The sequence below is a fragment of the Dermacentor andersoni genome, chromosome 2, assembly GCF_023375885.2.
Source record: "Dermacentor andersoni chromosome 2, qqDerAnde1_hic_scaffold, whole genome shotgun sequence".
Classification (NCBI taxonomy): Eukaryota; Metazoa; Arthropoda; class Arachnida; order Ixodida; family Ixodidae; genus Dermacentor; species Dermacentor andersoni.
Window position 1 is genome coordinate 40169576 of NC_092815.1, and position 15183 is coordinate 40184758.

At 43.4% G+C, this 15183-nt stretch overlaps 1 protein-coding gene across 3 annotated transcripts in view; it reads left to right on the forward strand.

Moving 5' to 3' along the window:
* The window catches only part of ClC-a (chloride channel protein 2), a 125100-nt gene extending 109917 nt beyond the window's left edge, over window positions 1-15183 (forward strand). For all 3 annotated transcript variants that reach the window (XM_050189451.3, XM_072286391.1, XM_055077240.2), the window contains 8 exons: window positions 711-901; window positions 2855-2969; window positions 3659-3732; window positions 5761-5808; window positions 8645-8680; window positions 10379-10483; window positions 11910-11996; window positions 13205-15183. In XM_050189451.3, coding sequence (XP_050045408.3) covers window positions 711-901; window positions 2855-2969; window positions 3659-3732; window positions 5761-5808; window positions 8645-8680; window positions 10379-10483; window positions 11910-11996; window positions 13205-13414 — 866 coding nt within the window. In that variant the 3' untranslated portion in view covers window positions 13415-15183. The remainder of the gene's footprint in view (window positions 1-710; window positions 902-2854; window positions 2970-3658; window positions 3733-5760; window positions 5809-8644; window positions 8681-10378; window positions 10484-11909; window positions 11997-13204) is intronic.

The following is a 15183-nucleotide window of genomic DNA, read 5'->3' on the forward strand; positions in this document are numbered from 1 at the left end:
CCGTGTGCTGTGGGTGCGAGGGTGAGCCGAGAAGGATGGCGGTTTGATGCGCGCCGTCTTCCCGCGCGCCCTATGTTGGTCATGTGATGAAACGCGCGCAAGAGGAGGGGGCGGAGTGAGCGCGCGGTAACGTGATCACGAGCACGCCAAGGGGCCAGGTGACGTCTCCTGCACTGGCTGTCCTTGCCCTAAGCGCATAGGCAGCCCGCGTGCCCTGTCTTGGAGGTAATCTGCGGCGGGTGCAAACATTGGGCGAGGCGAGATGGCTGGTGGCATCACGTGCGCTGTCTTTCCGCGCGCCTGCTGTTGTAGGCCGCCTAATCTCAAGTATCGGAGATACGTTAAAGCGAGAGGCACCACAAGGTGTTCGCCCCCTCTGCCTGCGCTCTTTGTCACGTCAGCGTTGTGACATCGAGTGCTCGCGGTCATCGAGTGAGATCATGTTTTCCTGTGCGGCGCGTGACACTACGCTTCTTAATTTCATTAGTAAGTGAGTATAAAGCTACTGGCAATACTGGCGATACCACTGGCAATGACGGGCGAGCGTTTTGTTTTTATTCGCCGTATGGCGACAGCGAGGAGGTAGTTTGAGGACGACGGCAGAGGTATGACGACGACAGCGTAAGGGATGTAGAGCGTATAGGGCAAATCCATTTTCGAGTTTTTAGCTGCTTGCTTTCGAGTAAAATTCTTCTGTCGCACTTGCGCAGACTCCATGATCCTGCTGGGCTCTATTCCTCGGCTGGAGCTTCTGCGGCTGATGGAGCTGCAGCTGGGCCGCTGGCGGCGGCTCCAGGAGGTGGCCCGGCGCCGGTCCATGGACCTCACTTCGCGGAAGAGCCCCATGGAGCAGCGTCGCCAATCGCGCTTCGAGGTCGTCCCCGTCACCAACAGCGGAAGGGTTCGTCAACCCCTTTGTCCATTGCTTTCCGATACTTTCGCGCCTTATTTGTAAATAAGCTTATTTTCTCTTGCACCGCTCTGCCGCCGTGTGCGCTTCGCCGCGTGGTGCACGTGCGTGCGGTGAAACCTGCTTGCCGGTTCCAATAGCGATGAATGCGGACAACAAAACGCGCAATATGAAAACGGACTCGAACGAGTGCCTCAGTGCCATACTTCCCATTAAGTAACTACCAACGAGCAGGATAATTATTTATTCTACTCGAAAGCTGTGTACATTCAAGTTTGCTGGCCTCGCTGCATTGAAATTCACTAGCGGGCTCAGCATGAAAGTTTTACAGCGTCATCTTTAAGAGGAATTTAGGCGCGCTTCTCTATTGACCTGTCCGGGTTCACCTCTATCGTGGCAAGTTCACGTGGCAGCGTTAGATTTTAAAGGGGTTATGCAACGCTCCCGAGAAAGTTTGTAAGCTAGCAGCGATAGCAGCATCACGGTCGACGCGACGATATCGGATGCTTCGTGCGGCGTACGTGACGTCAATCAGTGGCACTATGACCATTGGTTGAAATTGGAGTGCGCATCGAGATTCCGACCCAAAGAAGCGTCGGGCTGCTGTTTCCTCGCTGCCGACGACAATGGCGGATTCGCACCGCGTGTCGGTCTACTTTCCGAGGATTCCGGTCTGGGGAACTTGGGTTTCCGACCGCATCTGCAGCTGATTCTCGATGCATGTACGCGCCACGCCGACTCCCGAATCACTCTGGCGCTTCCCGCATCCTCCCCACCGCTCTATATCCCTCGCCGTGCGCCGGCGTTCATGTGAGGAACCGTTGGGCAACTTGGGACATTAGGAGAGGGCGGTACAGCGGCTGGTGGCGGTAGAGGCGGCAAGTCCGAGAGGGGCACGTGGACACGCACTTCGTAACAGAGCCGAGGCATTACTTGTGCTGCACTGAAAAAAAATTATGTATAAGAAACAGGAAAAGCTGGAAATGTAGTACAAGACAGTGTAATATAATCTCAACTTAAAGGCAGAAATCGGTCAAGTGGCAAACGTGAGAGTAAAACATGTGAGCATCAAAATACAATATATCTTGTATTTTGATGCCATGTCATGTCAGCATGTCATGTTGGTGGAGCTAAATGAAAAGCCCACAATGAAATATCTGGAATCGTAAAAGTTCGGGCAGGGCACACAGAGCACTAGTCGATGTTAGCTTTTGACAGGAAGACTGATTATGAACAAGCTTCTACAAAAATAAATAACCTGATGGTATTCCTGTCTGACTTCAAGGGCTGTAAAATTATTCACATGCAACACATGCTTATAGTCAAAGTAAACAGGGGGCCTCGTAAACGAATACTGACAGTACTCTGTACTGGGGAAAAGGATGGAGAAGGGAAAGAGTGATGCTTATGAAGAGAGATGCATATATACAAGGCGGCCACATTGCTGCAGACAGCAGAGAGTTTTCAGAATGTTTCTAACAGCATTTGTGTAAACTTCTGCACACTTGAGTAATCTCGGTGGAGACATTGGAATTAGTTACAGATTGCATTTGAATATCCTTGCAGGCCTTTAGGGATTCGCTATCCACTGGTGCTGCTCTTGACATATTTCACTGAGTTTGCATATAAGTTCTCTCTGCTGAAGTTCTGCTCAGTAAGTTCCTTGGTTTCATTGCATACCTGTACAATTGTTTGCAATGTTAGCTTTCTTTTTTTTCTGAATGTAAAAGAAGAGAACTCTTATAATAGATGAGAATTTGCTTTCAAAACCTGTTTCTTTACTCGAGTGCTTTGAAATAGCATACAATGGTCTGGCACTATGTAAGGAAGGTTATACTTTTCTTGGACCATCTCCACACTACCACTTTGTGTGCCAATTACATCATGATGTGTTTTGCAGCAAAACTTTAGTATGTTTCTTTTTTTTTCTCATTATTATTGCAGCCTTCCCCAAAATCTTCACCACCTCCTTCTCCTCCATTGACACCAAAGTCACCAAAAAAGTCAATCCTCAAAGATTATGGCATGCAGTCTCCATACTCAACAATAACATCTCAAGGTATGCACGTCGTAGGAACTTTATGTATGTGCTTTTTGCGTTATGTTAAAAAAAATTGCAGTGAATTTTTTTATTGAGGAAAGTTCAGAATGTATATAGGAGTAGAGGGATGGGGGAGGAGGGCAACGTTCACGAGGCCATTAAACTCGGCGAGTAAATTACAGAAGTAAATTTGGATAAGCATTGTCAGGAGAAATATATTTGTTTTTAGTGGCTGTTGGATCCACAAATGTTACATGCATTCATGCCATGAGGCTAATGGTCAATTGGCAGTCTACTTGTAGTGGTGTGTATTTATTCTACTTTGAGCAATATTGTATTGCCGAATTGTGTTGTCGCAGCTTGTAACAGTTGCAAGGCTTGGCAATACCAGCTGTTATGGGTTGCAGGTTGCATACAGTTCATCAACCAACTAAAATTTTTAGATTAGTGTATTGCCATGCATTAAGTCATCTTTGTTCTACGTTGTTGATGCCTCAGGTCTCTCCTATGGAGGGTAAGGGGGGAAGAAGGGCAGAGGGTGGAAATTATTAATTTGGATAAGGGATCCCTCAAAAAGATATTTCATGTTTGCACATTTCAAGATTTAAATATTCATATAATAAATATTACATGAACATGTGATTAATTGTGATGAATTAGTTCAACCATCTGTTGTCAAACTGATGAAGCTTTTCATTAATTTTCAGATTCAAGGCTGAGGCAAGCATTTGAAGTAATATTTAGGAAGTCATTGACTCTCCAAGATGTAAATCCTGATAAAGTAAGTAAAGTTTAAACATAAAAAAGACATTCTGCAGGCTTGATTGCTTAGCACTATTGTTGCATTGTTGTAAATTTGTGAAAATTTTATATATAATCAGAGCCATGGTGCACTACTAAAGGAAGTTTTGTGGCCATGACATAGGGAATACCCTTAATAACATGACTTAAAACACTTGTTTTTTAACCTTTGTTTGCCTCTTCCTTCGACTTTTTCACTGCTGCTGTAGCTGTGTTGTGCACCATGTCGGGAGGTGATTCAGAGCATGCATATACATGGCAGGAGTGTGGCAGAGAGGAAATGCTACGCAAGTATCTCATGTGGCCCTTCACACCAGGTCACGTGTGCACAGTGCCCTCTGGAACTCCCTGGGCATCACCACAATACCCTCTTGACAGCAGTGATTATACATGACTCCCTGCAAGAGCATTGCGGATACTGCAGTGGTTACCCTTCTAATAATGTACAACCGTCCAGAGGGGATGAAGATAGAATTGTAGAGAGAAGGTAGGGAGAGTGGGCAGACAATGGGCAGAACCGACACAGCCACGAAACAAGTGAATGACAGCCTTGTCATACTTCGCTCGCAGTTTCTATACATGGGGGGAGGGTGGGAGAGAGAAAAGGTGATATGAGAACATGAGGGAACGGTACTGCTGGACACTACAACAGCTGCAGACAAACTGAATAAATTTAAGTGCAAGATGCACTTAAATTTACAGCTATTGAGATGCAGAAAGATGCAGCTATTTCAGCTACTGAAACATTTCAGCTATTTCTGAAAAATAAACCATGCATATTTCTCAAGCAGACAACTGATGCACGATGTGCAGACTCAAAGCCGCATTAAAGCACCGTGGCGTCTGGGCAACACCACGGAAGCGGTCGCACGTCAAGTCAACACTTCTGTGCCCACCATGACAGCTTTGTGACTGTGGCATTGGTTGAGGTCGCATGTCCGATCCCAACCACGGCAGCCACATTTCGAAGGAAGAGGGCAAAATACTAAAAGGCTTCTGTATTCTGATTTAGGTGCTCGCTAAAGAGCCCTAGTGGGCCAAAATTAACTTGCAGTCCACCACTACGTGTGTCATAATCTTGATTGTAGTTTTGGCACATACAGCCCCATAATTCAATTAAATTTTAAGACCGCGTCCAAGATGAGATGTGCCATGTGAGGCAATGACAATGCTCACCTCCTCGGAGGTTATTAACAATCGTGCATGAGAATGCGTCAAGCAACCACGTCTTGCTGCGTGTTCTGTGTACAAAGCAGACAAACAACAGTGGTACGCGCAAACATTTACCATCAACTCGCCGCTCTCGTGTTGCACTAAACGCTGACGAAATTAAACATTTGCCATCAACATCACTGCTAATTATCGTTAATCAAAGCAAACAGCACAGAAAGGTTTGCTTACTTCGATTCCCACAGTGCATTGGATCTGCATAATTTGGGTTGTGTAACACCAAAAATTGCCTAACCGATGGCCTATGTATGACTGTACGATAAAGACTGATGGATGGTTCATCATGACCAATACATCTATTTGTTCTTGCATTTCTATATGTTTTCTAAGGCCTTTCTTGTAAGCCTTTTGTATTGGTTTCATAAATGATTGGCTGTGAATAATGAATGTTCATGCTTTGAGCTACAAGCATAATGATCTATAGCATTAATACTTAACTTTTTTGCTGTTACCATGTGTCGTGGCTTTCTGACCGCAGCTTTTAGCCCAGATATTTTGGAAAATACAATGGATTGGGATTTGATCTGAAAATGACTTTAAACTTCTAAAAGCATTGCTGCACAAATGAAAAAAAAAATATACAATCCTGGAATGCTAGCATCCAGAAATGAGACCTTGTTTTGTATGCGGGATTTTACGGTAGTGTGCTGATGTCAGCAACCAATAACTGTGCATGATTTAAACTTGTTCTGCTCTATTTGAGCATCCAATTTATTAATAATGTAATTTTAACTGCTCTTTATATTTAGAAGTGCCACCATGCTTTCTTTTTGGACAGGATGCCAGCTTGCCCAACACTCCCACAAGCACAAAAAGGGTACAGCTGGTGAGTTGCTCAAAGTTTCATAATGCACTAGTAACAATATTTTTAATGCCCAAACATCATATGGCTCATGAGGAGGAAAATCATGCATTGACATAGACATGACCAAAGTCATCGAACGCTTGACCTTCAATGGGAATCGAACCCATGACCTTTGGTGCCACTTAAGGTAAAGTATTTTAAGGTAGAGTTAATTAAGATATAGTTAATTAATGAACTCGAATCCACAGCCCTTAGTGGGAGTCGAACCCATGACCTTTGACTTTAATTAAGGTATGCACAGTTACTTAAGGCAGAGTTCATTAGGGCACTCGAATCCTTGACCTTTGGTTGGAGTTGAACCCATCACCTTACATTTTTCTCGCCTTGTGACGAACACCATTGGTCACGTGATGTTGCAGCACTTCTGCTGACATGGCTGCTTGAGTCATGTGGTCGCAAGCAATGCTTTCGCATTCATTCACGTAAGGATAACTAAGTGCCCCTTGAATTTTTTTTTCTTCCTAGAATGACCAGTTATTTTGACAAACTGTACAGCTTATTCAAAAAAAAAAAAGACCAGTTCTGATTTTTACACTTCCTTTTTCATTCCTTAAACATAATCTGTTTTGCAAATACCAGGTGCACATGGTATTTCAGAACAACATAGTGCCCACTTCAGTAACAGCAATGACTTTTAAAACAGGATGAATTATCTGTTCTAAATTTTTTACATTCTTTCTTTTATTGCTGTTTTCAAAGTCTGTTCAATAAAACTGTCTTCAGCCTCAATAACTGACTGAATTCGACTTCAATATTGACTGTATGCTCAGATCAGATAATGTTTGTGTTGGCCAGTGCTTCCACAATAGCAGCCTTTGGTGAGTCCTTAGCATTGCATGGCTGTTTATTAGCCTCCCTCTCAGTGACACCCCCATGCATAGCAGCATGGCAGATTTGAACATTGGAAAGCAGGATACCACATTGAGGGCATTGTGGCCGCGGACATTCGCAACCAACCATTCTTCGGTTGTGGAGGCCCTGTGGAAGGAAGCAGGGGGGTATTAGGTAAGTGTCTACCTAGTGGACTGCCCATTATGGCTGCTGCTGAGTGGCTGGCACAGTACGAGTGAGGAGGAGGCAGACTGGGGGAACCTGCTTTGCTCCTAATTGTACCTCAGTCCATCCAATGAGCACTTTGGGAGCAGCTGAAATGGTCAGTCCACTAGGTGGACAATTACAGAATATGTATTTCTCCAGATCTGTTAGGAGTGATACCTGACGGCCTCGGGTGCAGCAAACCTGCCCTAGCAAAAATCATGCATGCCTCGCCTTGACATGGCTACAGTACACTGCAACATGGCAGTCGCCAATGCACATGCGTGCTGTGGGCAACTACGGCCGACTACGGTCGCAGTTTTATGTTCTTCCCACCCGCCGTGTTCCTTTCTCTGCGATAGTGCTCTTTGATGTCAATAAATATTATGGCCTTTTATATGCACTATTAAGTGATCAATTTAGGTTACAAGTTTAAGTTTACTTTATGCGCACTTCCAACAGAAGATACGCAATTAACGAAACTTCAGTGGCAAACAAATATGGTTGCTGCGATTGCACCATCGTTCATAAACTAAACGAGCACCGCTACACTGCCTCGTTCATTCTGCCTTTTTTTTTCGTGGCGAAGTATTTGCTGTGCTGTAAACACAAGCTGTTTCATCAACTCATCGCAACGAGGCTAAACAGAGGCCTAGTTATGAGGCGTTGCCAGTGAAGCAAAATTGGCAAGACTGGCTTTCATGTATGTCGCTAAAAGATAGGGGCCAGTTTCACTAGCTTAGTGCGATGAAACGAATACAAACTTGCGAATGCAGTGTGCTGCACGTGTTGTACAGCAGAATTCTTAATGATTCAGCGATTAATTAGAGACACCTCTCTATGCAAACGGTCCCCAATACAGTCTAATTTTTCATAAACTTTCACCCTCGTGTTAAACAAGCAGCAAACAAGGGCGAAGGAATTCAACAATGCATGTTGCATAACAAACCATCAACAATCTGTATAAGGTCAATAGGATGTATTAGTCTAATAGAGAAACTAGTAGGCATGCAACACTGTTTGTATAAGACTAATATGTCTAATACACAGGGCCTATTGGTCTTATAGGTCAATCAGTACAACTAATAGGTATTTATTTCTATTGGTCTAATACGAAACTGTATTAGACTAATACAAACTTCCCTTAGAATTTTTGCTAAGGTGGCTGTTTAGCTGCCACCTGAAGCTGCTCTGCAAAGACCATCATCAGCTTATCAAGATTGTTACTCATTATGACCTCCACCTGCTGGAGAAACAACCATCCGAATAATGTCTGACCACTTGGCAGGGCTTATTTCTCTTTGTCACCGATGGCAATCAACCATGAGCTCTTGTCTCACCCCATAAACAGGATTTTGCCACATTTGAGAATGTAGTTATCTCCAAGTCACTGTAGCAGGCGTGTAAGGCAATGAGGACTGAATGCGACTTCATATTCCATGTCAGATTAGAAGTGGCTTTCCTTTAATGAATGCGCTAGATAGATGACAAGAGGGTTGGTGAAGATGAAGTTAAGCACCTTGGTAGATATAAGGAGAATGTTATTCTCTATAGAAACTCAAATCCATGTCCTCAAATACTTTTTGCACCTTGTATGTTACCAACATTGTTAATATAACGCTCGATAATATGTAAATTAGGGCATGGGAGTTATGGCAGTGTGCACAGAATAATTATTGCATTGTATGAAAATAGCATTGTCTTATTGGTACATTTTGTAATTGCTTTCTTTTTCTTTCCTTCCCTTTTTTTTTAATTGCAGCCCCGTGAAAGGATCATTGACATGTCACCTGAAGAGGTCAGTTGCAAAAAATCCTTTTTGGAGAAGCTTATCACAATGAATTTGTATCTAATTTGTTTCACTATAACATGTCGGAGTATATATATCAGTGCCATTTGAATTATTTGTTCACTTTATGTGCACGTTCCCAGCATGTGAAGCCATGTTTACTAAGGTTTCATATGCTCATTTTGTCATATTATAAAATAAAGCAACCTGTCTGTTCACAATTGCGCATTGACTTAAAGGGCCCCTGAAACGGTTCGGACAAATTTTGTAGACACGTAGGGTACAGCCTAAGTAGAACATTCACACCACAATTTAAGTGAAGCATTCTGTATTAATGGAGCTACAAGCGATTACAAATTACCCTTCTCCCTAGCCATGCTCTTCCTCCTCAACTCGTTCACTGAGCGATCAGGGCTGAGCCCCGCCTTCACTGGTTCTGCGTCACAATGCGACGTCACATCACCTACTTCCGGTTGTTTTGGAGCCCGCCCCCACCCGCGCGAGACGTCTCCGCTAGCGGCTTGGCCGTTAACCCCAAGCGAGAGCTATCGAAGCAGCGTGCATTGCGAGCATTCTGTTGTAGTGCTAAACGTGTCTGGTATTCCGGTAATCACACACTAGCAGAACGTTTCGACGGAACGGTGAAGGCCTAAACTCAAGCTGACGAAGGAACTTTAGCGTAGATGTACATGGAGCTGCCTGATCGGTCTCCACGGTCCAGCCACCCGTTGGTGCAGAGCTTAACCAGCCAAAGAAAGAGCTAATATTGCTCTAACCAAGTGTAAAACATTTTAAACATTTACAAAGACAATGTGTTAACGATTACACTCCTGCGAAACATTTACACCAGCAGCAAAGAAGAATACATTTTGTTACTGCTACTGTGTGTGGTTGAGCTCTATGCCACCAGGTGGCTGCACCGTGCAGACCATTCACATTTGCGCTTCTGTTCATAGCCTGAAACAACACGCAAGGGGACACGACCAGGCCCAGTCTCATTGCGCTTGCGTTTACCCTAATACCGGACTCGCGAAACGCTATTGCGTTAGTAATCTTCCGGTGTAAAGTGACGGCCGCAATCGCGCAAATCCTGGCGCCCATCGGATAGCGGCTGTCCAATGCGCTGCGGCCAGTCCGCTCGTCTACTGGCTTGCAGAAGGACACGATGTCGCAGCTTGACATATTGCCAGTCGCTACGTTTGCAGTCCACAACGCAACAAAGTCGAATTATAGCGCTCATGAAAAGACAGACCGACAAAGACGGAACACGTTGTACCACAAGCAGACGACACTTGCTGTGTGACGAAAGTGCTTAGGTGTACTGAAAAATTGTTTTTGTGCATTCTCTTTATGTTACTTTCTTTTTATAAAAACAAGTTAACTAACGTTCCAACTATTACAAACATCATTTGTTCACCATAATGTTGGAAAAATTATTGATCATGCGCCCTGGTCAGCCAATCGGATGAACATCAGGGACCTGCGCCAAGGCATCTCATAGCGCTGAAATCAGTCATCATCAGTGCTTTCACCGTGGCTCTTTCAAAAATGCTCACAATGACTGAAGATGCTGAGCATAAAACAATCAATTTTTATAATTAGAAACACGTGCTCAGTTACCACTGTGTGAGTTTATGCACATTGCAGTAGGCTTCACAATTTCTTTTAGCTTGCTTTTCTACTGACCACTCCATTTGTCTTGTCCAGCAACTGTCATGGGAAGAGGAGCAGCTAGCCCAGCCCATCGACTATGCACACTGTCACATTGACCCTGCACCCTTCCAACTGGTCGAGAGGACCACACTTCTGAAGGTATGCCTACAGATACACGAAACTTACTTTGTTGTTAAAAACAGAGAGAGAGAGAGAGAGAGAGAGAGAGAGAGAGAGAGAGAGAGAGAGATGTGAAACCAAGGGGTTTGACTTTTTTGCTAGTCACATTTACATGACGGCAAGAAAGCATAGGGGAAAAAACCTGTGGTTTTCACTGAACCGATAAGACGCAGTAGAGGGAAATGAAAGTGGACGACAAAACAACTTGCCGCCGGTGGGAGTCAGACCCACACCTTCCGCGTTATGTGTGCCTGATGCTGCACCAATTGAGCTGTGGCAATGGCGGTTCTTACATCCACTGTCTTGGGTGTTTGAGTATGTCTACAAAAAATGACCCTGGTTGTGTCGCCAGTGCCACTCGTGGGCATGGTGGCAGACGTTTATTATGAAGGAAATGCAGAGAGGCCTGCCAGCAACACGTAGCTCTGTGAATGCAAAAGGGGAAGAAAGGACAAGGAGGGCGAGAAATAATCATAGTGGTAGCTTCAATAATTATGTGGCTTAAGCTTTCGCACTGCAAGTGCGAGGGCTTTCCCTAGAGTCTGAAGGTTAGTCCACTGTCATGTAAGAACTTCATGACTGCCCTTGGCCCTTAATTGGTGTTTGCAGTTTGGTGAATGTCTGCAGGATAACTGTTTCAGACAAAAGTAAGTTGTTCAAGTGTGTGAAATGGTGTTGCCAGTGTTTTCTTCTTCTTGCATACTATGGGTTGAAGCACGTCTCTTAGTCTCTAGCAATGTGCGCACTCCGCAGTCTGGGCTGTTGTGTGGTAAGGCGTAGGAAAGAGAAAACAGTAGAAAAGTTGGAAGTTCTGTCAGCTTTGTCCGGTAACTTTGCAAAGCTACAATTATATAGTACTTGAATATTGAACATCTCTGTTTCCACACTTGAATGGGCTTCATGTAATACAGCTGCCTGAAGACGTCCTTGGAACACAAAAGACATAAAATAACTGAATTTTCTTTTTAACCCAGCTGAGCAGCCAGGAGTTGTTGGAGCACAAAATGCATGTTCTATATTCTCTGACAGGATACACACTTCACAGTACGAGCTGTCTGTACAGTCAAGAAGGCACACATAGTAGCAAGTAAGGAACATGCAACAGCAGAACACTTTCTACGTGAACTTGCAATGTAAACTTACAGAGGTGCATTTTTGTACTTGTATACTTTATATTAATTTCTATCTACCGTAACAGACTTCTTCGTTACAGATGTCCAAAGGGTTTTCAGAACACCGAAATTCTTTTCAGCTTGGGTGCACGGTCTGGAATCGGTACGCTGCAGTGCCTATGCTGCAGTAAATTTCAGCAATTCTGCAGCTTCTTGGCTAAAAAACATTTTTTTAGCGACCTGTAGTATGTACGTGTTAATCTACATTTAGTTTTCCTTTTTCCTTCTTCAAGGTGCACTCCATATTCTCAATGCTTGGCCTCCAACATGCTTATGTCACCACCATAGGACGTCTCATAGGAGTGGTGGCTCTCAAAGAGGTGGGTTGCACACTGTTACCGGCATGCCTGTTCCAGGTTTTAAACATGCACGTTTATATAAGCACAAAAAAAAAAGTTTCTGTGAGCATTGCTTTCTGTGCTATTTAAGGACCCCTTCAAACACCTTTTATAAGAGCACCAAAATTTCTTGAAAATGAAATTGCAGAACCAAAGCCAGAAGGTCTGTGGTTCAAGTTCGTAATTGGAAACCAGTACTACGAATGATATGTGAACATCTTAAAGTGAAGTTCTCCTTGCCCACAATCCCCCAGCCCCCTCCCAGTTTCCTGACTGTTCGTTGATCATGTTGTAGTAAACTGTGTTAGTAAACTGGGCTGATCCTGGAGACAGTATAATACTAGAGTCCTTTTAAGTATTGTGTTTATGCAGTATTAAATTGGTATAATCTCAGAGATGGTGTATTCAAAATTGGGCCTATCCTGGAGACTTTGTAGTCAAAGGTGGTGACTTGGTGGGCTGATTCTCACAATAGTACACAATTATGTGTCCTTAGCCGTCTTATTATATTTTGTGGTTTGTCTCTTTTGTGCACATAAATTGACTAATGTAAACTAAGGTGGACAATTGTTTGCATTCACTAAATTATCATTCTTCACCACTCTTCTTGCTCTGGTTTGGGCCAGTTGCTGAGAACATTAAACAATTTGTGTATTGCGAGGCACGTAAAGCCATGCAGAATGTAATGGGCTTTTAATGGCTGTAGGAAGGTATAATTATATTTTTATATGCGATAGTGGGTTCTCTGCCATTGCCAGGAAACTTGTATTTGACCCCAACATGCACGACTGCATAGTCTGATGAAAGCATGTTTATTTCGCATATTCAAAACTTTCGTCAGCACTTTCTTGAACTGTTCTGCCCTTGGGCTTTGCCAAATGTGCATAATCAAGTTTACTATTGTCAGAGTGTAAAAGGCTTGTCAGATTATAGAACACTGTGCCAATTTGTTATTCTGCTTGAAACATGTGAGATAGCATTTGTCCATGGTTATTGGAAACAATATAGCAAAAGTGTTATTAAGTCACCTAGCTGCGTTTTTATTTTTTAAAAAATAAAGCTAATAGCACAGACTTAATAAGACAATGAAAGCAGACGATGAAGGATGAACATTGCCTCACCTATGAGCTGTCGGTAAAATATGATTGTTCCTCAAAAACCTTCCTTTATTTTTATGTTTTCTTGAAAAGTTGAGGAAAGCCATTGAGAAGATGAACAGTGGCGGCTTCTCTAAGCCGGCCGGTGCACCAGGAAGTGAGCTACCCAACGGGACAGCTGCAGGTGCTGAAGCACCATCCGAGACACAGTCAGAGTCGGAAGATGCTGCCGAGTCCTCGTCCAAGACAACACGGCAGAAAAAGTCTACCAAGAAATCGGAAAACAAAGGATCGCCCGTCTGACCCTCAGAATGCCCCTCCAGAGCAAGGAGCATGAATGTTTGTCAAGTACTCTAGACATTTGCACCTTTATACCAAATCGCATCGTTCGTATTGCTGTGTTCTCTCAGAGGCTACGGTGATTGTGCTGATGATAGCCCCCGCTGTGACAAAAGGCTGTGTTGAGAGCAGAGGGTGCCTGAATGAGAGCACAGACTTCAATCTTCCACACTGTAATTTAAGGCATAATTTGTGAAGCTGTCATTTTTTTTATAATGACGATAGAAGGATGAGTGTGTTTTACACAAGGAACACTATGATGACAGGTGATTTTAATTGTGCTAGTTGCTGAGCCTAGGCTTGTGTTGTTAGTCCCCGTGTTCAGTGGTTATTTGTTGCTACACATCTAATTCATTAAAACAATTTCATTTTACACCTAATTGCATCACCATATTTGCAGTTTTAGATGTATTTTACTGAGATAAGCGAAACGACTGGAACTTAAATCGTTTTGGTCTCTTTTTCTTAATTGTAAACAAGCATTCATCTTTACAGATGAGCATGCAAGGATGTTCTGTTCTGAAGAAGACAAGGATTTTCTAGTAGTGAGTGCAGAATGTGATTTAATTTCTCATTACAGTGCTTACTGTAAGAAACAGCTTCCATCTGTTGTGTGCTGTTTTTGTAGACTCTAAATTGATTACTATCTTCCAATATATTTTTTTATGTGCTGACCATTCACACATTGCTGTTGTAAGATATTGCTGCATATCTCTCCACTATTCCTCGTTTGTTTTATTATCATCCCTGTGTCTAGAACTGAAAATTCACATGGGCAGTAATATAAGCCAAATCAAACGGTTCGGAATGCAATACACCAAACAAAATGTGGCAATAATACATTTGAAAGATTTTAAGGTGTCTGTCTCTTAAACATCTGTCAACAACATCTGTCTGGTTGGCTTCCTGCTTTTATTTTGTTATGAATTTGCTACTTGACCACACAGAATGTTTCCTAGCCATTGATTTATTATATAGGTGAGATGAAATATAGGAAGACAATAAAAGTGGACACTTTGTCCTGTTTTCACGTGTGGCATTTTTTCGCAGCCTGGTTTTGAAATAGAGTGCACAGAGTGTATGGTTCACCGGTGTCCAGGATGCTCAAACAGGACTTGTCAAGTCTGCTCATAGGATGTGTGTGTTTTGCGTGTGCATGGATGCTGCCTTCTGTCAACAGTTGCTGTGAAAGTGATTCTCCTTGTTGCTCATTTGTGTGCAAGAGTTCATTGTTGTTGCACCATGTTCACATTCAAGTTATTAGTATACCTTGTTGTTTCCTTTTGTTTTCCTGGCATTGAGTGTGCATGTGAGAATGCAGGCAGAAGATAGTATCCAGGGGAGCTGTTCCGCAAGTGTCCATCGAGTGGGCATGCCCGTTTTTGTCTGCTGCTGAAGTGCTGATTGGCTGGGGGCACCTATCTCCTTCTGACACCTACCCCAGCCCAGCCAATCAGAACTCCATTGGCAGACGAAATGGACATGTCCACTAAGTGGACACTTGCGGAATACCCCTCCAGTGCAAGAAGCAGTCTTCCCAAAGGGGCACTTTGCTCTGGTTACTGCCCCCTTATTTTTTATATGCATGTTTTTATACTAGAATGTGCATTGCTATTCAATGCAGTGCATAGCGCTGCAGCTTGAAGGACGAAATGCTTTTCTAGGAGTGATATAGCTTGTTGTGAGGGGTGTCTTCTCACAATGCTGTCAATTAAAGTCACAAGAGCAGAGCA